This window comes from Lampetra planeri, chromosome 36, assembly GCF_965212315.1.
Source record: "Lampetra planeri chromosome 36, kcLamPlan1.2.h2, whole genome shotgun sequence".
In the NCBI taxonomy this organism is placed as follows: Eukaryota; Metazoa; Chordata; class Hyperoartia; order Petromyzontiformes; family Petromyzontidae; genus Lampetra; species Lampetra planeri.
The window spans coordinates 8,054,110-8,081,459 of record NC_136142.1 but is presented as its reverse complement, the minus strand read 5'-3'; the positions used below and the strand labels follow the sequence as shown (position 1 = coordinate 8,081,459).

At 53.4% G+C, this 27,350-nt stretch overlaps 1 protein-coding gene across 2 annotated transcripts; it reads right to left on the bottom strand.

The window, feature by feature from the left end:
- Positions 1-127: 127 nt before the first annotated feature.
- Positions 128-26,793, bottom strand: INTS11 (integrator complex subunit 11). 2 transcript variants are annotated; one of them, XM_078611488.1, is made up of 17 exons: positions 26,475-26,793; positions 25,083-25,180; positions 22,670-22,743; positions 21,439-21,667; positions 19,179-19,277; positions 18,066-18,100; positions 16,969-17,107; positions 16,137-16,201; positions 13,278-13,467; positions 12,143-12,226; positions 9,179-9,268; positions 7,591-7,753; positions 6,155-6,262; positions 5,039-5,100; positions 2,547-2,701; positions 1,961-2,090; positions 128-1,059 (listed from the first exon to the last, which is right to left on the bottom strand). In XM_078611488.1, the coding sequence occupies exons 1-17, from the start codon at positions 26,500-26,502 to the stop codon at positions 991-993; spliced, it is 1,818 nt and encodes a 605-aa protein (XP_078467614.1). In that variant the 5' UTR covers positions 26,503-26,793; the 3' UTR covers positions 128-990. The 2 variants fall into 2 exon arrangements, with proteins under 2 accessions (XP_078467614.1, XP_078467613.1); XM_078611487.1 differs by having other exon boundaries at positions 19,113-19,277; positions 26,475-26,774.
- Between the last annotated feature and the right edge of the window lie 557 nt (positions 26,794-27,350).

The window sequence follows — 27,350 nt, the reverse complement described above, 5'->3', positions numbered from 1 at the left end:
CCAATTGCTTAATGGTGGCAGGCAATCATCTGACCCATAGGTGGCATCCATCTCAAGCCAGAGGACGAGAGGACTCTAGCCGCCACGCATATAAAGGATTTATAGTGAAAAACGTTGTTTTTACGGGTTAATTTTTTAGATGCCTTTATTCTGCTCACGAGTTGTGCGTGGCGATATTTTCACCGGCACACGTCCGATTTCACAACCACGTTTTGCAGGGAAACTCCCAACACAACAATTGCCACGCGGTGCGCGAAACGCTCACGTGCGGAACAGGGAACACTTTGTCAAACTGGAATGATGGAGCGGTGAGAGATGGCACTGGTTTAGTTTTGGAATTTAGCCTTTCTAAATGAGCCACGTAGTTTATCCCGCAAAGCCTCTGAAGAGTCTTGTGGGCTCATTTTGTTCAGTCTCCCACGAGGTTGAAAGCGTGCATGCATTGCCGCTCTCCCGTCTGCGCGTAACCGTGGGGTCGCGATGATTCTCGAAGCTGATCACAGTGACATTTTTGGTATAAATTTGTGTCGCTATATATGGAAAAATCGCCGATAAACAAGAGCCTTTTCGGCCAAGGCAAATAACATCGTGTGTGACGACATTAAAATAGGATGCGATGTAACGGGGCCGGGAGTAACGTCACTACTAAATTAAACGCGAGAACAAACGCGGGTTGGAAAGACGGTGCACAACCTCCGTTTAGGAAATGTTTTCCACGTGGAAGCAAACCGCGTACGAGCACGCGTTCACGACTCCACTTGCTGCTGCTGCTACCTCTTGGTCGCAGCCCCTGCACGTTTGCGGACCTCCGAAAATCTTCCTGCGAGCCGCCAACCCCTTGCTTCCACGGCGATGGGTCGCAGGCGTGCGGCCACGCACCTCGGAGGTTCACACCGAGGGGGACAAGGTTTTTTCGCTGCCTCTCAACTTTTTGTGAACGAGTCTTAGCGCCGTTGCTGCTGCTTGCTGCTGCTGCTGGGACCGTTCGCGTTACATTCCGATGCTCGGAGGCAGCCCCTTCTTCAGAAGAGTCATGAGATAGCTTCCCAAGTCTTCATCCTGCACACACGGACAGCAACGAAGACAAAGACCCCCCCCCCGCAGAGCCTTAGACTGTTGGAGCTCTTGCTGTTAGCGAGCACCTATGTTGGCGAGCCGGCAGGGCACACAAGGGGGTGTGTGGGTGGGCAGCACCACGTCTGGCCGTCTTTGTCTCCCCAGCGGCGATGTTCACACACCGCACCAGCTTGACCTAGGGGAGGCCCAGGCTCAGGCCCAGTTCAGATAATCGTCACTGGTGTCTGTGGCCGTGAGCAAGAATCAAACTTGGGCCGCCGGGTTTGTAGCGCAGAGCGCTAACCGCTACACTACGAACACACACGGAACGCAGCGCGTGCAGGCACACGCACAGAACAGCCGCGATGATGCCCAAAAACCGAGTTGTCTGCTGCTGCTGCGATGGGGCAGTGGTTGTTGTGGTCGAGTTGTTGTCGTTGTGGTGCACAACCACAACAACTCGACAACATCCACCATTTGACAAAAGGAAATACGATCGACTTAAGTTTCAGGCAACGATCCTTCATCGTGGCCTACAATATCATGACCCACACGCCCTCGCTCGGACGCACCGATGCATGCGCGTGACTCTGGCGGGCGGGCGGGTGCGTGGGTGCGTGCGTGGGTGCGTGGGTGGGTGCGTGGGTGAGTGCGTGGGTGGGTGCGTGGGTGGGTGCGTGGGTGGGTGCGTGGGTGGGTGCGTGGGTGGGTGCGTGGGTGGGTCGGTGCGTGGGTGGGTGCGTGGGTGCGTGGGTGGGTGCGTGGGTGGGTGGGTGCGTGGGTGCGTGCGTGGGTGCGTGGGTGGGTGCGTGGGTGGGTGTGTGGGTGCGTGGGTAGGTAGGTGGGTGCGTGGGTGGGTGGGTGCGTGGGTGGGTGGGTGCGTGGGTGGGTGCGTGCGGCGCACCTGATAGGACCAGGACACGAGCGTGCTGCGAGCCCCCGCCTCGTCCTGCACGCCGCTGCTCTTGATGAGGACCGACTCGACCATGACGGAGCCGTCCGCCAGCTGCTGCACCGCGTGCTCCTTCAGGACGCTGCGTCGGCACGGCAACGAGGGGCGGGGGAGGCAGAGTGGAGGTTTGTAGCCTTAACATACTGTAGGGGCAAGTGCTGTTAGCGAGCACCTATGAAGGCCGGCACGGCACACGAGGGGGTGGGTGGCAAGCACCACGCCCGGCCGCCTTTGTCTCCCCAGTGGCGATGTTTACACACCGAGTCGACGGAGGCGTGGCCCAAGACCAGTTCAGATAATCGCGAGCGGGAATCGAACTCGGATTGGCACGTTCGTAGCGAGGCGCGCTAACCACTGCGCCACGCACGAGGCGCACCCACAATGCACAGGGTCACGGGATCACAAACTGCAGCGGCATCGCCAGCCCAACCCCCCCGACTGCTACTACAAAAAACACTTGGCAGGACCCTCCTGAAAGCGAGTCTTGAGATTCTCTGAAAATCTTTCCTGGTGGTGGCCGGTGGTTCGCTGGTCTCACCCCTTGAGGTGTCCGTAGAGACGCTGCATGGTGTCCGCCTCGCTGGCGCCGCCCGCGTCGTGCAGCAGCGGCGGCAGCGTGGAGGTGAAACGCAGCACGTGCTCGCTCAGCCCCAGCTCCCGCATCGCCTGCTCGGGCGCCAGCAGACGCAGCGTCTGCGGAGACCACCACCACCACCGCGACCACGACAAACACAAAGATTTCCCTTCCCGCCCCCCACCACCACCACCACCACCTCCATCTCTGTGTAGCCCACACAGACTGCTGGGGCAAAGGTGTCGCCGTGGCAAGATGTTGACTCGCTCGCCTGGTGCACAGGAGGTCGTGGATCGAACCCGACCCTGACGCCTGCTGTTGTATATTTGGAGTTTGCGTGTCTCTCTCTCTCTCTATCATCATCACGGTTGCTAGGAGATGTTAACTACCTCGCCTGGTGTACAGGAGGTCGTGGGTTCGATCCCGACCCCGACGCCTGCTGTTGTATATTTGGAGTTTGCGTGTCTCTCTCTCTATCATCATCTCGGTTGCTAGGAGATGTTAACTACCTCGCCTGGTGTACAGGAGGTCGTGGGTTCGATCCCGACCCCGACGCCTGTTGCTGTATGTTTGGAGTTTGCGTGTCTCTCTCTCCCAGTGGAGATGTTAACTACCTCGCCTGGTATACAGGAGGTCGTGGGTTCGATCCCGACCCCGACGCCTGTTGCTGTATGTTTGGAGTTTGCGTGTCTCTCTCTCCCCGTGGTCGCGTGGATTTTTTTTCCGGGTTCAATCCGGTTCTTCCATCCACATTCAGAATCAACATCGCGTGGTTTAGAGTATTCGGCTGCTGTAAATTTCCACGTCATGAGCTACTTTGTTGAGCTATCATTTGTGGCCAGGTCGCTTCTTAAAAAAAGCTATAAAGCCGAGTGGGCGCCTTCCCTGGTAGCATACAAAATAGTAGTTCAGTTCATATGTCCGTGTGTTGAACTTCTTTCGCACCGTACGTAGTCAACTGTTCTAATCGGATGTGCGGGAGGAGGAACAGCAAACTAGGCGCAAAAAACAGTTCTAAAGAAATGAGTTGTCAATCTCGTCGATTTAAAAAGTGCTCAGCTCCCAGTAGCTTCCTAATAATCATAAGCGCCTTCCAGACGGGCCGCAAAACCGCGTCTGAAAGCGCGCGATGCGGTGACCGTCTCTTTGGTTTCGATGGTTAGCCAAAAGCCGCTGCTGCCAGCATGACCCAAGGTAAGTGGGTGTGGTAGCTCACACAGACTGCTGGGGCAAGTGCTGTTAGCGAGCACCTATTAAGGTTTCAAGATCCCCCGTGTAGCCTTAACAGACTGCTGGGGCAAGTGCTGTTAGCGAGCACCTATTAAGGTTTCAAGATCCCCCGTGTAGCCTTAACAAACTGCTGGGGCAAGTGCTGTTAGCAAGCACCTATTAAGGTTTCAAGATCCCCCGTGTAGCCTTAACAAACTGCTGGGGCAAGTGCTGTTAGCGAGCACCTATTAAGGTTTCAAGATCCCCCGTGTAGCCTTAACAAACTGCTGGGGCAAGTGCTGTTAGCGAGCACCTATTAAGGTTTCAAGATCCCCCGTGTAGCCTCAACAGACTGCTGGGGCAAGTGCTGTTAGCGAGCACCTATGAAGGCCGGCACGGCACACGCGGGGGTGGGTGACCAGCACCACGCGCGGCCGCCTTTGTCTCCCCTAGTGGCGATGTTTACACACCGCACCAGGTACTCATTTGATGCCGAGTAGACCTAGGGGAGACCCAGGAACGGTTCAGATAATCGTCACTCGTGTTGGCCTTGAGCGGGAATCGGACATGGGTTGCGGGGTTTGTAGCGCAGCGTAGCGCTAACCGCTACACCAACGCTCCCCACGGCGGTGCGTGTGTGGTGGCCGTGTGTGTGTGTGGTAGCCGTGTGTGTGTGTGTGGCCGTGTGTGTGCGTGTGTGTGCGTGTGTGTGTGGTGGCCGTGCGTGTGTGTGTGTGTGTGGTGGCTGTGTGTGTGTGTGTGGTGGCTGTGTGTGTGTGTGGCTGTGTGTGTGCGTGCGGCTGTGTGTGTGTGTGTGTGGTGGCCGTGCGTGTGTGTGTGTGTGGTGGCTGTGTGTGTGTGTGGCTGTGTGTGTGCGTGCGGCTGTGTGTGTGTGGTGGTCGTGCGTGTGTGTGTGTGGTGGTCGTGCGTGTGTGTGTGTGGTGGCCATGCGTGTGTGTGTGTGGTGGTTGTGCGTGTGTGTGTGTGTGGTGGTTGTGTGTGTGTGGTGTGTGTGTGGTTGTGCGTGTGTGTGTGTGGTGGCCATGCGTGTGTGTGTGTGGTGGTTGTGCGTGTGTGTGTGTGTGGTGGTCGTGCGTGTGTGTGTGGTGGTCGTGCGTGTGTGTGTGTGGTGGCCATGCGTGTGTGTGTGTGTGGTGGTTGTGCGTGTGTGTGTGGTGGTTGTGTGTGTGTGGTGTGTGTGTGGTTGTGTGTGTGTGTGCGTGTGTGACGCTGGGTGTGGGGCTCACGCCGTCCTTCATGACGAGGGCACCGTGCATCGTGCGCGGCCTCTTGGGGTCCGGCGGTGTCCCTGATGCACCCATGCACACAAAGACAAAGATCCCCCGTATAGCCTTAACAGACTGATGGGGCAAGTGTTGTCTCCCCAGTGACGATGTGTACGCACAGCACCAGGTACTCATTTGAGTCTGAGTCGACCTAGGGGAGGCCCAGGACCGGTTCAGATAATCGTCACCGGTGTTGGCCGTGAGCGGGAATCGAACTTGGGCCGCCGGGTTCGTAGTGCAGTGCACTAACCGCTACACCACCGCTCCCCACACACACACGCACCCACACACACACACGCACCCACACACACACACGCACACACACTGACACAACCACACACACACGCACACACACACGCACCCACACACGCACACGCACCCACACACACACACACGCACCCACACACACGCACGCACACACTGACACAACCACACGCATACACACACACACCCACACACACACGCACACACACACGCACCCGCACACACACACGCACCCGCACACACGTACACACGCACACACACACTGACACAACCACACACACGTCACAAGGCGATGGACCCACACATAGAACCCACAGACTCACACAGGGGGTAATGTTCACGAGAGGGACAGAGCCGGAGTTGAAGTTATGGGAAGGTTGTCAGGGTTTAAGGGTCGCGAGTTAGGGGCTACGGATTACGGTTACGGGTTAGCACGCGAGTTTGGGTTTGGTGTCGCGTCAGGGGCTACACAAGTGATGAAGGATTAGGCGACTGGGGCCAGGGTTGGGGTTAGTGTTGTAATCACTGCTAAGGTTAAGTCTTGTGCTAGGGATGGGTTGCAGTTAGGGCCACAGAACCAGCAATGGATTAGGTATTTACGCTCGTGCGAGCGATGGGTTGGGGTTAGTGCTAGTGCTATGGGTAGCGACAGGGTTAAGCTTAGTGCTCGGAGTCGTTGAAGGATAGCGATGGGGTACGGGGGCGGTGGCTAGTGCCGGGGTTCTGAATCGGTGAAGGTCACCGATGGGGTACAGGGGCGGTGGCTAGTGCCGGGGTTCTGAATCGGTGAAGGGGCTCCCCCTCTGTGGTTACCGAGCGAGGCGTCGCGCTTGAGCAGGCCGAGCGAGATGTCGACGGGGATGCTGGGCGACGTGGGCAGGGAGCAAGTCTCCCCGTTAGCCGGCATGAAGCACGAGATCCCTACGCACGCACGCACATACATACAGGTGCCAGCATCATGAACAACTCAGGCATTGAAGTCACCCAACAAGATGACTCTATCCCGAGGGGCTACTTTCGCCAGCACCTGTAACAGAAGATCATAAAAGGCATCGGACTCATCTGCTTTGCCTGCATCTCTCCACGGATGTTCGTCTTTGGTGGGGGCATAAGTAACCACGACCACCACTCCTCGCCTTTGGTTGATGGGAAGGCGAGCCCAAAGTAGCCTGGGGCTTACAGCTTCCCACACCTCACCGCCACGCTCCCACGCCCCCTTCATTCTTTTGTTCAGAAGAGCCACACCCTGTTGTTTGGCAGTCTTCTGCCCCGAGTGGTGAACTGTCCACCCCTCAAGGTGGCAGGAGCCAGAGCCGGTCCACCGGACCTCCTGAATACCAGAGATCCAGGCAGTACCGGTCCAGCTCCCGACAGAGGAGTGGCAGCCTTTCCTCCGCAGTGAGCGTTCGAACATTCCACGTGGCCATCTGTAGTGGCTTTTGTTGTTTCTAGAGGAGCCCCGAGAGTAAGGATTCATTCTCCTGGGGCTTGGCCAGGAGACGTCATAGACGCCTGTCCCACCGGGGCCTCCGGCGCAAGCTTTATACATTTTTTTGTGGTAATTAATTGAAGGTGGAGGGGTTACCAGCCGCTTGCACCCGTCCAGAGCCCCCATTTGGCCACTGTGGTGGTTACAAACGCCATGAAGGCAAAGGCCTTCCGCCCACGGCACTGCCCACAACGTTGCCGTCCGGCACCACGAGGTAGGGGGTTGTTTTTGCGTACACACACGTGTACACACACAACAACAACCGCCATTCGCCACTAAGTGGCGGTGACGTCACCACAACGCTTGTGCCAGGCCATGTGCAAAAAAAAAAAATGTACACACACACACGCATACACACACACGCGCACGCGTTAACACACGTGTACACATGCGTACACACGCATACACATACACACGTACACGGACGTGTACGCAAACACTCGTATGTACACATGCGCCTATGAAGGCGGACACAGCACACGAGGGGGTGGGTGGTCAGCACCACGCCCGGCCGCCTTTGTCTCCCTAGTGGGGATGTTCAACGCACCGCACCAGGTACTGATTTTAGGCTAAGTCGACCTAGGGGAGGCCCATGACCCATTCAGATAATATAATCGGTCACTGGTGTTGACCGCGAGCGGGAATGGAACTCGGGGTCGCTGGGTTTATAGTGCTGCGCCCTAACCGCTGCACCACCGCTCCCCACTATTCCAAAGACGAAGCCACACACACACACACGTGCGTGCGTGCGTGCGCGCACCAAACTCCATCTCGATCTTCTGCTTGAGGAACTCCATCTTCTTGGCCTCCCCGTGCACCAGCAGAACGTTGCGTGGCTCCGCCATGCGCACCAGCTGCATGATGCCCTTGGCGTCGGCGTGCGCGCTGAACGACATGTACTCCACCTGCAGCTTGATCTCCAGCTGCTCACGCACACACGCACGGAGACACGCGCACGCACACACAACACACTCACGCGGGCACACGCACATGCACGCACAGCACACGGAAGCGTACACACACGGACACACAGACACACTCACGCACACACAATACATGCAAGCGGACACAAGCACGCATGAATGCACATACAGCACACACACGCGCAGACACACAGCACAAGCACACGAACGCACGCACACAAAGCACACGCACGCGGACACAGACACAGCACACATGCAAATAGCACACACACACACAGGACACACAGACGCAAAGCACACAGACAAACACAAGTACACACAGCACATACGCATAGTCACATTTACACATTGTAGCTTTTGACAAACTGCCTTTCAACAGACTGCCATTAGCGAGTAGCACCGATGAAGGCCGGCACGGCACACGAGGGGGTGGGTGGCCAGCACCACGGCCGGCCACCTTTGTCTCCAGGTACTCATTTGAGGCCGAGTCGACCTAGGGGAGGCCCAGGACCGGTTCTGATAATCGTCACTGGTGTTGGCCATGGGCGGGAATCAAACTCAGGCCGCCGTGTGTTTCTGTAGCGGTGGCGCGCGCTAACCGCTGCGCCACCGCTCCCCTTGACGCAGCCACGTGCCTTCACCCTCGGGCAGAGCGGTGGCAAAGTGGTTAGCTCACTGCACCGCAAACCCAACGGCCCGGCTCCCATTCCCAGCCACGGCTAACATCGGCGGCGAGCGGCAACAGAACCGGTCCTGGTGTCCCCTGGCCCCGTGAACAACACGCACCGACCAGCGTGGGGAAGTACGGTCAGGGCAAAGATCTCAGACCTTCATACGGGGAGATCTTTGTCTCGTTCATACTTTGGTCGAACGACCCCCGTGAGAGTCGCGGTATGGGGGAGGCCTTCATCCGGCAGTGGAGTGAGAGAGGGCACAGCGAGGTTCCACTTGTACGGCTTACGGTGAAATTTCGATTTAAACTTTTGTGACTGCAGGGATTCATCTTCTTGGTTCTTTCGGTAAAGTCACGTAGAAGGGAAGTAATAAAATAATAAAAATAAAACATAATAAAATAATTCTCACGACGTTTTGGCCACAACGCAAGTAGCCGTCCTCAGGTGGAGAACAGGTCTGTCGAGAAGACAGAGTCTGAATGGCACGCCCCAGGCTTGGAGCGACTATTTAAGCTGGGATGGAGGGGCGAAGAGCACCTTGACAAAATAATTTGCATATCAAGAGGAATTTAGCATATTTATGGGAAATGCAGCTATGCGATTAGTACAACTTGTGGAATGCGTAGGAGGTTTGGCGAGGGGTTTAAAGTCATTATGCCCGTGCATTATACAGGATTAGCAGCATTCTCCGTGACTTTACCGAAAGAACCAAGAAGGTTTACGGTGACTCGGCACGGCCGTCGGCGCTCACCGTCTGCCGGCCCTCGATCTCCAGCTTGCGCTGCCCGCTCAGGATCTTGTGGCCGATGGTTCCTTGCACGCAGTAGCCCGGCATGATCACCTGGGCGAGACGGGGGCGGCGACGGCACGGGGTCACGGGGTCAGGAGCACACGCGAAGCGTACGCCATAGTGTCAGTGGTGGTAACGGTGGTGGTAACGGTGGTGGTAACGGTGGTGGTAACGGTGGTGGTGGTGACGACGATGACGGAGCTAAGTGGGTGGTGGTGATAACGATGGCGATGAGGATGGTGTGGCGGTGACAATGATGATGACTTTCGATTTAAAGCTTTCGTGACTGCAGGAATTCATCTTCTTGGTTTTTTCGGTAAAGTCACGTAGAATGGGAAGTAATAAAATAATAAAAATAAAACATAAAACAATTCTCACGACGTTTCGGCCACAATGCAAGCAGCCGTCTTCAGGTGAAGCAGCCAGGTGAAGACGGCTGCTTGCGTTGTGGCCGAAACGTCGTGAGAATTGTTTTATGTTTGATTTTTATTATTTTATTACTTCCCTTCTACGTGACTTTACTGAAAAAACCAAAAGAAAATGATGATGACGGTGGTGATAGTGCTGTTGGTGATGACGATGATGGTGGCTGGTGGTAGTGTAGCGGTTAGCGCTACGCTGCGCTACAAACCTGGCGACCCGAATTCGATTCCCGCTCACGACCAACACCAGTGACAATTATTTGAACCGGCCCTGGGTTTCCCCTAGGTCGACTCAGCCTCAAATGAGTACCTGGTGCGATGTGTAAACATCACCACTGGGAAGACAAAGGCGGCCGGGCGTGGTGCTGGCCACCCACCCCCCTCGTGTGCCGTGCCGGCCTTCACAGGTGCTCGCTAACAGCCACTTGCCCCAGTTCAGGCTATATGGGGGATCTTTTTTTTGGTGGTGGTGGTGAATGAGATAATGGTAGTGGCGACAATGATGGTGACGAGGATGGTGGTAGTTGATGAATGTGGCGGTGATCATGGTGTTGATGACTGTGGTGGTGACGATTAAGGTTGGTAGCAATGAAAATTATCCTTGCCCTCCTTGTATTGAAAGTTACATTTTTACTGTGTTGTTGTTGTTGTCGTCTTGGTGTGGTGTGAGACTGTTGTTGTTGTTGTTGTCTTGGTGTGGTGTGAGACTGTTGTTGTTTTGCTGCCTTACCCAAGCTTGCATTTAGTGTTGAAAAATCGGCAGGAATCGATGTACTTATATAGATACTTTATGTATTTTTATTTACTTCTTTAGCGTCCCTATACTTTCCACTCCTGTCGTGTCTTTGTACTGTTTGTTCTTGTGACTTTCTGAGCCGCCCCTACTGGACACCTGTGAAAAATATCTGTGTAGCTCATCGCATTCCTCCAGGATCAATCAAGATTCTGGTTCGGCTGGGTGACGATGACGGTGGCTGGTGGTGCCAATGAAGAAGACGGTGGTGGTGATGGTGGTGATGGTGGTGATGGTGGTGGTGGTGATGGTGGTGGTGGTGACGGTGGTGGTGACCGGTGGTGGTGACGGTGGTGGTGATGGTGGTGGTGACGGTGGTGGTGACGGTGGTGGTGGTGACGGTGGTGGTGACGGTGGTGGTGGTGACGGTGGTGGTGACGGTGGTGATGGTGGTGGTGGTGGTGATGGTGATGGTGGTGACGGTGGTGGTGACCGGTGGTGGTGACGGTGGTGGTGGTGGTGACGGTGGTGGTGACGGTGGTGGTGACGGTGGTGGTGACGGTGGTGGTGACGGTGGTGGTGACGGTGGTGGTGACGGTGGTGGTGACGGTGGTGGTGGTGACGGTGGTGGTGACGGTGGTGGTGACGGTGGTGGTGACGATGGTGATGGTGGTGGTGATGGTGGTGGTGATGGTGGTGGTGATGGTGCTGATGGTGGTGATGGTGGTAGTGGTGGTGATGGTGGTGGTGGTGACGGTGGTGGTGACGGTGGTGGTGATGGTGGTGGTGATGGTGATGGTGGTGGTGGTGAAGGTGGTGGTGACGGTGGTGGTGATGGTGGTGGTGGTGGTGAAGGTGGTGGTGGTGGTGAAGGTGGTGGTGACGGTGGTGGTGATGGTGGTGGTGACGGTGGTGGTGATGGTGAAGGTGGTGGTGGTGGTGATGGTGGTGGTGATGGTGGTGGTGGTGAAGGTGGTGGTGGTGAAGGTGGTGGTGACGGTGGTGGTGACGGTGGTGGTGATGGTGGTGATGGTGGTGACGGTGGTGGTGACGGTGGTGGTGACGGTGGTGGTGATGGTGGTGGTGATGGTGGTGGTGACAACGACGACGAAGCCAACGATGACAGTGACACGGACGATTATGGCGACGATGATGACGATGATGACCGTATCGTAAGTGACGACAGCCGTGATGCCGACACTAAGTACGGCGACGACGATGATGACAACGATGATGACGACGATGTAGATGACGACGATGACGAAGATGATGATGACGATGATGACGACGATGTAGATGACGACGATGATGACGATGACGACGATGACGATGACGACAATGATAACGACGATGATGACAACGATGATGACGACGATGTAGATGACGACGATGATGATGACGATGATGACGACGATGTAGATGACGACGATGATGACGATGACGACGATGACGATGACGACAATGATGACGACGATGATGACAACGATGATGACGACGATGTAGATGACGACGATGACGACGATGATGACGACGATGATGACGACGATGTAGATGACGACGATGATGACGATGACGACGATGACGACGATGACGACTATGATGACGATGACGACTATGATGACGACGATGTAGATGACGACGATGATGACGATGATGACGATGATGATGACGATGACGACGATGATGACGATGACGACCATAATGACGACAATGACGACGGCGGCGGTCTGCCCCTCCTCCTGCTCCAGCACCTCTCCGCCACCCCCTCACCATGTTCTTCTCGCTGCCCGCCCACTTCTTGAAGATGTGCAGCGACTGGCCCGCGTGCAGCATGCCGGGTGTCGCGAACACGACCTGCGACACGGGGTGAGGGGGGGTGAGGGGGGGGAGGTGGTCGTGGGGGGTGGTGGGGGGTGGTGGGGGGAGGTGGAGGGTGGACATCGGTGGATAGGCACGGCGACCAATAGCCGATCACCACAGACAGCCGTGATCGATCACTGAACCGCTGGCATCTCTCCCGAGCGCGGATTCAAACTGCGTACCTGTCACAACCAATGTTTAGTTTCCAGGTCCATACGGCGAACAGCCGTTTCAATACGGGCAACAACAACAACATTGTCTATTTGTTTGTGTTTCTCTCCTTGTGATGGGACTTTGTAGGATGAACGTTGAGCTTTATAAGGGCACGGGGCGACCAATAAGGTCTGAATTGGTCTGTGAGAAGGTAGGGCACTGGTAAGGGGTTGACAGGAACTGAGCCGGAGAGATCCCACATGGGAAGAACCCGCAGCGTGCCGAGGAACCGCTAAACTAAATTAACCTATTTTTATTTTACTCGGTAAGGCCCACCGAGCTATGTAAATATTTTTCAGAAGCGCCCTGGCAATCACAAATGATAGCTCAACGAAGTGGCTTCTCATCATCACGTGGACATTTATAGCAGCAGCCAAATACTCTAAAAATGTGTGATGCTGATTCTAAACGTGGAGGGAAAAAAAACGGAGGACCCAGAGAGAAATCCACGTGACCACGGGGAGAGACACGCAAACTCAAAATATACAGCAGCAGGCGTCAGGGTCGGGATCGAACCCACGACCTCCTGTATACCATGCGAGATAGTCAACATCTCCGCGGGGAGAGAGAGACACGCAAACTCAAAATATACAGCAGCAGGCGGCAGGGTCGGGATCGAACCAACGTTCACCAGCATACCAGGCGAGGTAGTCAACATCTCCGCGGGGAGAGAGAGAGACACGCAAACTCGAAATATACAGCAGCAGGCGTCAGGGTCGGGATCGAACCCACGTCCGCCAGCATACCAGGCGAGGTAGTTAACATCTCCTAGCCACCGCAGCACCCTCAACCCCTTCCTGGCGGTCCCCCACCTCCGCCCTTCGCCCCTCACCATGGGGCCTGGGTTGTCGGCGTAGGAGCGGTCGAAGGCCTTGATGTGCTTGAACTCGAACATGTTGCGCTGCACAAAGGTCTTGCGGATCTTCTGGTTGGTCCAGGTGATGAAGAGCTTGTAGTAGTGGTTGGCCTTCTCGGTGAGGCCCGTCGAGAAGTAAATGGGCGCCTTGAGGTTCATGCGCTCCCTGCGCCCGTGCGGTTGGGGGATGGGGGAGGTCAGAGCATTTCACGGATGACTCACGCAGAGACCCAAAGAGTCACACGGAGAGACCCATAGATTCACATAGAGACCCACAGATTCACACAGAGACCCATAGATTCATATAGAGACCCATAGATTCACATAGAGACCCATACTCACACAGAGATACATAGATTCACACAGAAACCCACTCACATAGAGACCCACAGATTCACACAGAGACCCACAGATTCACATAGAGACCCTACTCACACAGAGATCCACAGATTCACACAGAGACCCACAGATTCACACAGAGACCCATAGATTCACATAGAGACCCACAGATTCACATAGAGACCCACAGATTCACACAGAGACCCACAGATTCACATAGAGACCCACAGATTCACACAGAGACCCATAGATTCATATAGAGACCCATACTCACACAGAGATCCAGAGATTCACACAGAGACCCATAGACTCCTCACAAAGAGACCCATAGATTCACATAGAGACCCACATATTCACATAGAGACCCTACTCACACAGAGATCCATAGATGTACACAGAGACCCATAGACTCCTCACATAGAGACCCATAGACTCACATAGAGACCCACAGATTCACATAGAGACCCTACTCACACAGAGATCCACAGATTCACACAGAGACCCACAGATTCACATAGAAACCACAGATTTACAGAGACCCATTGATTCACAGACACCCACAGACTCCATGTAGAGACCCAGAGACTCACACATAGACCTTACATAGCCAACCGTGCTAGAAACACCAATTGTTATTATCAGCAATAATAATTCTGATTATAACTACTACGCTTTTTTACCCAGCAAACCCTCAAGACTCGCTTTCAGGAGGGTCTTGTCAATTGTTTGCGCTAGATGGCGACGCTGCCGCTGTGTGTGTGCGTGTGTGCGATCCCAATTGAGTAATTTTCAGCTAATCCTATAAAACATTGGGATGCTTAACCAAAAGCAGCTACGTCGCACATTTGTTTAAGATGATGACGATAAGATGTTAATTATGAATTGCATTGACGTTGCGCCGTTCCACGGTGCGTGACACTAATCCGATACGCCGTCCCACAGCACAAATATGAACATCACTCGCGCATTGAATATTAATAACTCGTCACCCTACAGGCAGTCCCCCGGGTTTACGGAAGGGTTAGGTTCCCGAGAAATATCCGTAACCAGAGTTTTTCGCGTGTCGCAAACTGAACGATTTCCCCCCAAAATCAACGACAAAATCCCGTATCGGGGAATAGCTTGTGCCTCCCCTGCCGTTTTCTCTCGGTGCCACATCGCGCCGTCGTCCGTTTTCCATCGCTACGCGCATCGTATCGCCGTGCGCACGCTCCCCATTTATACCGCAACACTACCCATAATTCAACTAAGGGAACATAGACTGTACCGTGTCCAATCGTTAATGAATACCACGAAGCAATGACGTAACGCTACGAAAGGGAACGAGACGGTGTGGCGGGTAGAGTCGACTCAGGGTAACAATATAACTGGGCCACTCATTGGGGAACGCGCGGAGGCAACCGCCTTACGCCTCGCTCCGCTGTATTAATCCGCAGCCTCACCGCGCTGCACTACTTGCGCTCACGGCACCAACGCTAACATTGTTCTTTTACACGATCTATGGGAACATTTCCGTAAAGTCGGATTTCCGTTAGCCGTGTCTTCCTAAACCCGGGGACTGCTTGTATTCTATTATATAGCGCCTTTAACCGATGCGCTCACTCAACCATTTGACGTACGTACCTCCTCTTCATAAGCCCTACAACATTAAGCCCGCAGAGTTTCACAGTGCGCTCAAATATTCATCCAAAAGCAATGCGTTTTCGTTTTACCACACTACCTCCAATCATAAGCCTTGAAGCGTGTGGAGCATCCCGTGTATTGGTGCAATGTGCTGTGTGTTGGTGTGATGGTGCGATGCGCTGTGTGTTAGGATGATGTTACCGTGTATTGGTGCAATGGTGATTGTGTGATGGTGTGATTGTGTCATGTTGTGATTGCGTGATGATGGTGTGATTGTGTCATGTTGTGATTGCGTGATGTTGTCATTGCATGATGTTGCGATGGTGTGATTGTGCGATGGTGTGATTGTGTCATGTTGTCATTGCATGATGTTGCGATGGTGTGATTGTGTGATGTTGTGATTGCGTGATGTTGCGATGGTGTGATTGTGTCATGTTGTGATTGTGTCATGTTGTCATTGCATGATGTTGCGATGGTGTGATTGTGTGATGGTGTGATTGTGTCATGTTGTGATTGCGTGATGTTGCGATGGTGTGATTGTGTCATGTTGTGATTGTGTCATGTTGTCATTGCATGATGTTGCGATGGTGTGATTGTGTGATGGTGTGATTGTGTGATGGTGTGATTGTGTCATGTTGTCATTGCATGATGTTGCGATGGTGTGATTGTGTGATGGTGTGATTGTGTCATGTTGTGATTGCATGATGTTGCGATGGTGTGATTGTGTGATGGTGTGATTGTGTGATGGTGTGATTGTGTCATGTTGTGATTGCATGATGTTGCGATGGTGTGATTGTGTGATGTTGTGATTGTGTCATGTTGTGATTGCATTATGTTGCGATGGTGTGACGCGGTTCGAACAGAGCCTCTCACCAGAACGTCTCCAGCAGGATGCACAGCTCCTGAGCTCTGCCGAGAGCAAACACCGGAATCAGCACCTACCCCGCCACACGGAGGACACACACGGAGGTCATACACGGAGGGCACACACGGAGGGCACACACGGAGGGCACACACAGCAAACTGCTACGGAGCACCGCCCGAGCCAATCACCGAGTGGTCACAACTACGCCGAACAAGCGTGGCAGAGTGTGTGTGTGTCTGTGCGTGTCTGTGCGTGTCTGTGCGTGTCTGTGCGTGTCTGTGCGTGTCTGTGCGTGTCTGTGCGTGTCTGTGCGTGTCTGTGCGTGTCTGTGCGTGTCTGTGCGTGGGGAGCGGTGGTTTAGCGCTGCGCTACGAACCCGGCGGCCCCCGAGTTCGATTCCCGCTTACGGCCAACACCGGTGACGATTATCTGAACCGGTCCTGAGCCTCCTTTAGGTTGACTCAGCCTCAAATGAGTACCTGGTGCGGTGTGTAAACATCGCGACTTGGGAGACAAAGGCAGCTGGGCACGGTGCTGGCCACCCACCCCCTCGTGCACCATGCCGGCCTTCATGGGTGCTCACTAACAGCACTTGCCCCAACAGTCTGTTAAGGCTACACGGGGGATATGTCTTTGTGCATCTGTGTGTGTGTGTGCACGTGTGTGTGTGTGCAATAAATGGCCCCCATCTCTACCCCCTGCCCCCTATCTCTACCCCCTGCCCCCATCTCTACCCCCTGCCCCCATCTCTACCCCCTGCCCCCATCTCTACCCCCTGCCCCCTATCTCTACCCCCTGCCCCTCACTCCCTCCCCCGTTGCCCCTGCCTGTGGCGCAGACCTTGCCGCCCTTCTCCACGGTGTCGTGCACTTTCTTGAGGAAGTCTCTCTCGCGGCAGCGCTTGGAGTCGCGGATGGTGGTGGCGTACGTCGACTCACTGATGAGCAGGTCCGGGCGGCAGCGGTCGATCCACGCCGCGCTGCACACGCACGCACACGCACGCACGCACGCACAGACACGCACGCAGACACGCATGCACAGACACGCACGCACAGACACGCACGCACAGACACGCACGCACGCACGCACAGACACGCACAGACACGCACGCACAGACACGCACGCACAGACACGCACGCACAGACACGCACGCACAGACACGCACGCACAGACACGCACGCACAGACACGCACGCACACGCACAGATGCGGAAGCCTACGTGTTAAACCGACGCACAGACGCACGCACACTCGGGTGTACAAGACAAAGATCCCCGTATAACCTTAACCAGCCCGTTGGGGCAACCGCTTTCAGCGAGCACCACACCCATGAAGCGTGGAAACGGTACGCGAAGCGGCGGGCGGCCAACACCACGCCAAACTCCCTTTGTCTCCCCAGTCGCGATGTTTTCTCACCGCACCAGGTAACACCCTCAAGGCCGAGTCGACGTAGGGGAGGCCCAGAACCGGTTCGGTTACTTGACCGCGGTGCTGCGTAGCTCCCCAGTGGCTTTGTAATATCAGAAAGGAAGAGCGTTCCAGACGGCCACGGAAGCAGCGCATCTGAACGCGCGTGACGCAGTCTTTGTTCGCACAGTGGGGGTCACAGGCGGTGCATCGGCGACTCGTCTCGGCCAGTCAACTGCATGGCACCTGCTGGGTCGACGCTTCACGTGGCTTTAACGTGCACTTGGCCTGGCACGAACGCCGTGGTGACGTCACCGCCACTTAGTGGCGAATAGCGGTTGTTGTTGTCGTCGCCGGTGTTGGTGGCCGTGAGCGGGAATCGAACTCGGGTCGCCGGGTTCGTAGCGCAGCCGCGCCAACCGCTACACTGCACAACCCCTCCCTCTCCATTCCATAGCTTACGATTCCACGCCGCTACACATGGACTTCTATCGACTTAAGTTAATTTAACAAGAGTGTGCGCCGTCGTACCCGAGATGCCGGTCTGGAGTCATGTTATAGTCTCCCTGCAAAAACACACGGAACAAAAAGAAAGACAACGAACCCCCATATAGGCTTAACAATTTTTGGGTCAAGTGCTGTTAGCGAACACCTATGAAGGCCGGCACGGCACACGCGGGGGCGGGTGGCCAGCACCACGCCCGGCTGCCTTTGTCTCCCCAGTGACGATGTTTACACAACGCACCAGGTACTCGTTTGAGGCTGAGTCGACCTAGGAGAGGCCCAGGACCGGTTCAGATAATCGTCACTGGTGTTGGTAGCCGTGAGCAGGAATCGAACTCGGGTTTCCGGGTTCGTAGCTCAGCGTAGCGCTAACCACTACACCCACCACTCCCCCCAAACACACACTCTCTTTGCAGGGGGTGTAGAAGGCTGCTTTAATAATGATATCACTGCCTTTTATTCAGCGAGGAAATCTGAGACACAGCCAGCTCCAGGACTCAAACCCAGGAGCTTGGAACTGCTAAAGTAAACTAAACTTTTTAAAAAATTTACCAGGTAAGGCCAACTGAGATGTAGAGCCTTTTTCAGAAGTGACTTGGTCACAAACGATAGCTCAACAAAGTGGCTTATCATCGTGTGGAAATGTATAGCAGCCAAATACTCTAAACGCATCTTGAATCTAGATGTGGAGGGAAAAACGGGAGGACCCGGAGAAAAATCCACGTGACCACGGGGAGAACACGCAAACCCAAAATACACAGGTGTCAGGGTATGGATCAAATCCAAGATCTCCTGCATACCAGGCGAGGTATTAAACAGTGTCCCTGACATTGCCATTAGTAAATCGTGTCTGAGACTTTGAAACTAGATTTTCAATGATGTTGCGTCAATGGCATGGCCATTAGGAATCTTCCTCAAGAGAAAAGACACCAGTTCTTGAACCAAGGTTTGCAAGCGTTTACAGTATTTTGCTGCTATAAATTTCCACACGATGATACGCCCACTTCGTTGAGCTATCATTTGTGGCCAGGTCGCTTCTGAAAAGAGCTATAAAAAATCTCAGTGGGGCCTTACCTGGTCAAATAATTTTTGTAAAAGTGAGTTTTCAATCTCCGACACGGCCATTACGACGTCACGCACCGTGTAGACGACCGACTCGGGTCCCACGCGCATCTCAAACATGGCGGCTCCCAGGACGTGTCCAGCGTAGTACGCCTTGATCTCCAGCTCGTCATCCACCTAGCGAGGATATACACAGCATGATTCACTCACCACACACTCACCGCTCACTCACCACACACTCACCGCTCACTCCCCACACACTCACCACACACTCACCGCTCACTCACCACACACACAGCATAGTACGCCTTGATCTCCAGCTCGTCATCCACCTAGCGAGGATATACACAGCATGATTCACTCACCACACACTCACCGCTCACTCACCACACACTCACCACACACTCACCGCTCACTCCCCACACACTCACCACACACTCACCACACACTCACCGCTCACTCACCACACACACAGCATAGTACGCCTTGATCTCCAGCTCGTCATCCACCTAGCGAGGATATACACAACACGATTCACTCACCACACACTCACCGCTCACTCCCCACACACTTATCACACACACTCACCACACACTCACCGCTCACTCACCACACACACAGCATAGTATGCCTTGATCTCCAGCTCGTCATCCACCTAGCGAGGATATACACAACACGATTCACTCACCGCACACTCACCGCTCACTCCCCACACACTCACCACACACTCACCGCTCACTCACCACACACTCACCACACACTCATCGCTCACTCACCACACACACAGCATAGTACGCCTTGATCTCCAGCTCGTCATCCACCTAGCGAGGATATACACAGCACGATTCACTCACCACACACTCACCGCTCACTCACCACACACTCACCACACACACTCACCACACACACACTCACCACACACACACTCACCACACACTCAGCGTAGTACGCCTTGATCTCCAGCTCGTCATCCACCTAGCGAGGATATACACAGCACGATTCACTCACCACACACTCACCGCTCACTCACCACACACTCACCACACACACTCACCACACACACACTCACCACACACACACTCACCACACACTCAGCGTAGTACGCCTTGATCTCCAGCTCGTCATCCACCTAGCGAGGATATACACAGCACGATTCACTCACCGCACACTCACCGCACACTCACCGCTCACTCCCCACACACTTATCACACACTCACCACACACTCACCGCTCACTCACCACACACTCACCGCTCACTCACCACACACACAGCATAGTACGTCTTGATCTCCAGCTCGTCACCCACCTGGCGAGAACACGCAGCGTGATTCACTCACCACACACTCACCGCTCACTCACCACACACGCACCACACACTCACCGCTCACTCACCACACACTCACCACACACTCACCGCTCACTCACCACACACACAGCGTAGCACGCCTTGATCTCCAGCTCGTTATTCACCTGGTGAGGCTATACAGCATGATTCACTCACCACAAACTCACCACACCCTCACTACACACACCCCGACACACTCACCTCTCATCAAACACTCACCATACACTCACACCCCAACACACACCGCGTAGCACGCCTTGATCTCCAGCTCACTGACGAACGGAAGGAAGGACTGTTGGACAAACGGACGGACGAACGAATGGACACGAATGGACATACAGAAAAATAGACTAATTAATTCACGGGTTGATAGATAAAAGGACAGATGAAAGGACAGATGAATGGATGGACAGATGGATGGAAGGACAGATGAATGGATGGATGGACAGATGAATGGACAGATGAATGGATGGACAGATGGATGGAAGGACAGATGAATGGACAGATGAATGGATGGACAGATGGATGGAAGGACAGATGAATGGATGGATGGACAGATGAATGGACAGATGAATGGATGGACAGATAGATGGAAGGACAGATGAATAGATGGACAGATGGATGGAAGGACAGATGAATGGATGGACAGATGGATGGAAGGACAGATGGATAGACAGATGAATGGATGGATGGACAGATGAATGGACAGATAAATGGATGGACAGATGGTTGGAAGGACAGATGAATAGATGGACAGATGGATGGATGGACAGATGAATAGATGGACAGATGGATGGAAGGACAGATGAATGGATGGACAAATGGATGGAAGGACAGATGAATGGCTGGACAGATGGATGGAAGGACAGATGGATAGACAGATGAATGGATGGATGGACAGATGAATGGACAGATGAATGGATGGACAGATGGATGGAAGGACAGATGGATGGATGGATGGACAGACAGCGGCGTGCGTGTGTGCCTGCTCACCTGCACGCTCTGGTGAAGGTTGACGGCTACCACCTTCTTCATGCAGTCCTTGATCATCTGCGAGGTGAAGAAGTTGGTCTCGCCCTTCTTGTCCACCGTGATCTTGCGATAGTCCTCCAGCAGGATGGGGCAGATGGCCTTGGTCGGGTGGGTCATGTAGATGGGCCCGTCGTAGCCTACCATCTCCGACATGTACGGCAGGGCACCGCAGTGGTCCAGGTGGAAGTGGCTGGGTGCAGACGGTGGGGGCGCAAACTTGTCAGTACCGGCAGCATCCGCGACACGTAGCAGCAGTATGAACAACAGCGGCAGTGTAAAAGCAGCAGTAGCAGCAGAACAACAAGCGAATGAATGAGCAACATCAAAGTAAACAGCAGACGGCAGCAACATAAAGAGCAGCGGTAGCAGCGGCAGCAACATCATCGAAATCATCAAATACGTCAGTGGCAGCGGCGTCACGGACAGCAGCAATAGAAGCAACAACGAAAACGGCGGCGGCAGAAGCAGCAGCGCGAGCAATCGCAGCGGCAGCAACAACTCAAAAGCAGCATAATCAACGTTTTTGGGCTTAGATCGCGTTATTTATAAATGTGTCGTAACCCTCCACCACCCGACACGGCCAATCAGTAAAAAAGTGTCACGTTGACAAAAGACAAGTAGTTCGCTGCTTTAGCCCACCGGTGTGTTGAAGCATGAAACCACAACATTTACAATTTGAGTACGACGTAATTGCATCCAGCATCATCGGGCAATTCGCCAGAATGGTGAGGCTCTGCTGTGTCTCCCGTTCTTATATAGAGCAGCAGCAGGGTGACGTCATCATTAACTCATTAACTCAAGCAGCAGCCGCAATAGCAGCGATACAACCATAACCAGGGCTACAACCATCGGAATCACCACCATCACAGGTACCGTTAGCATCAACCCACCTCCGATCTAGCCCGTGCTGCACCAATTAAAGCCCCTCATATCAGGCCAAACAGAAACTGCTTGGGCATGTGGTCGCTGGCCATGCGGGTAACATAATGTAATGAATGCAACTTTGCCACCACCACAACCGTGATCATTACCATCATAACCAATGCGATCATCACCACCACAACCGTCATCACCACCGCAACCACCGAACACCACTACCACCAGTAGCAGCAGCAGCAGGACCTCCGGTTCGCCACGCTTTTACCGCAAACAGTGACGGCGAAAGTGTGGTGGCCCAGGTCACCGGCACTACCTGATGATGACGCAGTCGAGGAAATCCGTAAGCCGCCCGTTCTGCGTGATGTACGAGAAGTCGGGGAACCTTCGCTGCACGCGATCGACACGGAGGCACGGCAGACACGGGCAGGGGGAAGTTACTCACCACGTCGAGCCGTTCACTCACGACGTGCCGTGTCAGTGACAAAGGTCCAGGGGGCATACGACGACTCCTCCATTTGTCACATGTGATTCGTGTGTCTTAAGACAATATTTATGATTTGTGGAAAATGAAAACTTTGCAGTTCGTACATCACACTGTGTCAGAACGGCTCCTTGGAAGATCACATGACAGGAGTACATCTGAGGTTACTTCAGTAAGCCCCTTCATCCACACAGATTCCAAGAACACAGGATGAGATGTTACTATCCTTTGTGCAAGCACTTCCAAGAGTTCATGAACAGTGAGCCTGGTGAAATTTGGGGAGCGCATCGTCAGTAGTGAACCTTTGGTTCCTAGGGTGTTTCGGCCTTTCACACTATACACCCTCCCCAAAGGCGGCCAGCGACAGGGTGATCAATCCTACGCTTGCGTCCCATTCCCAATTAGTCATAGGAGTTGCCTTGTTGTTGATAGCCAACAGCTTTCGTATACCCAGCAACAAGTGTTTGTTGCCATGTCAATCAAAACAAAATGTTTAAATGATGGCATTTTGATTCATATTTTGTCTTGAGATGTCACATTTAGATGCAATACAAATTTTACTAGATAAAATGTTCACTGTATTCAAATTAGGTAAAAAAAAGTCAAATTTATATTTTATTTTTGTGGAACCATTCATTGGTAGCCAGCGCTGAGACCTAAAAAACTTGCTACACTTTAGAACCGGTATTAATCACGGTTTGGGAGGCTGAGACCCAGATTCAAACATAGACTCTGAGTGGTGCTGATGCTGGCGCGGCTGTCTGCAATCTGAGCTAATGAAACCATTTTTCTATTTTAACAGGTAAGGGCCCCACTGAGCGATGTAGCTTATTTTTAAAAGCGACCTGGCCACAAATGATAGCTCAACAAATTGGCTCATCGCGTGGAAATGTAAACCGGCCAAACACTCTAAAACGGGCGTTTAATGAATGTGGAGGGAAAAACCTGAGGTCCCTGGAGAAAAATACACGCGACCGTGGGGAGAGAGATATGCGTATACAGGCTTTGAAGGTCTGGATCGAACCCACGACCTCCTGCATCCCAGGCGAGGTAGTTATCATCTCCTAGCCACCGTGGTCAGAGCAATCTGACCACCTCAATAAACAATATTCCAGGAGAGTCGGTGGCAAAGTGCTGACCGCTACTGTATGCGGATCCCAGGACACTTGTACGTAGGGATCTCAGAGGTATGTCTGTGCTATCCGCTTCGGTCGAAAAGTTCCCGAATACAAAGGGCTGCACTGCCCTGCAAGCTATCTGTAGGCAGATGCGTTCCAAAAAAGGCCACACGATGTTTCCCCACGTCTGACCGCCATAGCCGCGTGCGAGTGAAGTCAAACCGCACACAGTGAATTGTGTAGAAAAAGGGGTTAGCTGCGTATACGGCGTGGAATAGCGCACACACCGAACACGCATAAAGCGAGGGGAAACCTCTTCATCTTCTTGGTTCTTTCAGTAAAGTCACGTAGAAGGGAAATAATAAAATAATAAAACATTATAAAATAAATCTTACGACGTTTCGGCCACAACAAGACCAGGTCTGTCGGGGAGACAGCGTCTGAATGACGGGCTTACTGAAGTCACCTGAGGACGGCTGCTTGCGTTGTGGCCGAAACGAAGTGAGAATTATTTTATTATGTTTTATTTTATTATTTTATTATTTCCCTTCTACGTGACTTTACCGAAAGAACCAAGAAGATGAATCCCCGCAGTCACGAAAGCTTTAAATCGAGGGGAAACCTGTACTTTGTCTCGTGCCGTGACGCCAATAGCACCATCTCGATAGAAAATCCAGGTGAGAGGGTGTAAATAACAAACAAATGTAAAAACAAGCCTATGTAACTGTGAATAACCCCACCAAAAATAGATAATTACCATTTATATGGATACATTAACTCCCCCCTCCCCTCCACCTCTGGTCTTGGCACCTGATTGGATCACAGGATGTCGACGTCACATCTATCCGCCGTCCATTTAAAACACAGGAGCAGGATTCCTCCACAACTCTGGCTGTCGCCTGATGATGCTGGTTGTTGTAATTACCGGCGAAACGTAAATGTTGTAGTGGGTTTACTCTCCAACACTCATCCGGGTGGTGTGCTGAAACAGTACCTGACTTGGAACGTTTGTGTCGACAAACCCCACTAATTGGCTGTGTCAAGTGGTGGCGGGCGTGCGTTATCGACACATTAATATATTTACTACTATCGTGGGTAAAAATGAGTGCTATCCCTGGTGTCGTTACGTCGTCGTTGAAGCCCATGTGCATCCCGCAGTCGAGCATGATGTTCTTGCCCCTGATGGAGACGAGAATGCAGCTCCTTCCCACATCTTGCCCGGCTCCTGCCGGGGGGGGATGATATAACAACGAGGGCACAGTCACACAGGGCCAGCGGAGACGCACCCCGTGATGGAGTGTCCGTCAATTGGCCCAGAAGCCCCCGACTGGGCATCTGTGGAAAAAAGAAAGAGCTTTATAGCCCATCGGATTCCTCCAGTATAAACACATTCCTGCGGAGGGAGCTGGTAGGAACGTTGGGTTGCTCGGTCAATGGCCAGGGTCAACGGCGGCGTGGTGTATTCCGCAAATATGCCCGACTGTGAGGGCGGGCACAAGCCGGCGTGAGTAGGTTAAACGTTGAGTTTTATAAGGGCACCACGGGGTGACCAGCCCCTCCCTACCCAGCCCCTCCCCACCCCACCCAGCCCTTCCCTCCCCACCCAGCCCCCCCCCCCTGCACGACGGACGGACACAATAATCCCCTGTGGACTGGTGTAACCAGGAGGTTCCTACCAGTAATACACATCTTCACACGGCTTCATTTCTCCAGGAATATTTCCAAGACCCCCTTCCCCCAAACACCTTCCCAACCTCCAGACCAAGCGGGAAAGACGCATTTTCCGGAGCTCAGCCCCGGGCATCTCTGGCTGAAATGAACCCGAGTCTTGGGACCAGAATCTCCCGGGGTGCGACCGAAAATGGTCAGGCACGCGACAACTCAGGAGGCAGAGTTGAGCTTTTTGCGTTTAGATTGTTGTCGTGTTCCTCCCCCCCACACCTCAGATCAGAGGTCGCAAACGGGTTTTGATTCCTTACCCGTACCCGGCGGCCCCAGGGTCGCAAACGGGTACCCGTATCCGGCCGTACCCGTACCCTACCCGTACCCAGCGGGGTACGGGTAGGGTACGGGTATCGGGTACCTGATTGCGACCTCTGGGATGAAGCCATGTTTGCAGGCGCGGGTGGGTTGATTCTAGGAACTTGAATTGTGAGAAGAGACAAGACGTTGGGAAATGAGTGACAAACGGTGACTCACCAGTGACTCACGGCCTACCCGTACCCGTACCCGGCCGGGTACGGGTAGCCGGGTATCGGGTAGGGTACGGGTATCGGGTACCCGGTTGCGACCTCTGCCTCAGATTAACACGGTTGGCTACGTACGCTGCGAAAGAAGTTCAACCAACGTGCATGCAGCATGAACAGAGATAGGATGGTGACCATTCACTGCACGAGGGCCATTCAGCAATATTCATAGTTGTACAGTACTCTCAGTATGTATAGATGCGTCCCACGCCGATTGCCCTCATCCAGCAGTGGATTAACAGCCGCACTCATCTCTCCCATTGCTTCACTCACCAAGCGGAGTCACTTTTATCTCGGGCATCTTCCACGGATCTCACCGGCCGGCGGCCTCGTCTAGGCTTCCCGCGGCGAAATCCAGGCGACGGCGTCCTCTCACGGCGACCCCCGAGAAAAAATAAAAACTCAATCGTAACCACGCGTAAAGAGTGGCCTCACTCACTTAGCGAACGCCCCCAGATTGTGACATAATTTATGCACCCACAGCGAGGACTACATTAGACAAAATGTGTTGTTTTGTTATCAATTTAAATGCACGTGCGGCATTACTTTAGCATAACTTGTGTTCATAGACGTAAGCAGGCCGCACGAAATGTGACGTCATGTCACCCCCCCCCCCCCCCCCCAACAATGAAATGACGTTGCCGCCACATTCACCAACAAAATGGCGTTACAGTCTCCCGTGACGCCATCGTTAAAAACATTGAGGTGACGTCACGCGAGCAACGACGTCACGTCCGTGTATAATTACAGGTAGTCCCCGACTTACGATGGAGATGCGTTACGACGACCTCATCGTAAGTCGAAAATATCGTAAGTCGAAAATATCGTAAGTCGAAAATATCGTAAGTTGAAGATGGCCTAGCCTACCCAGGAGTCTTAAAGAATGGTGATAATTTAGCAAAACAGAGCAATTTACAGTACCGTACTGTATAAACTATATACTGTATGTATTTATTAATCACAATAAATGCTTAATTTCCACTAAAATTGGGTTTTGAAAAACAAAAAACACAGAAAAAAATACACGCGCTAATACCGTGACAACTTAACTCCGTCGACCGCTGGTGAGAGTGGGAGGCAAAGTTCAAAGTTCATTTATTAGGTGTAGCCCTGTGAGCCATTCGGCTCTTGAATCGGGTGCAACCGCAA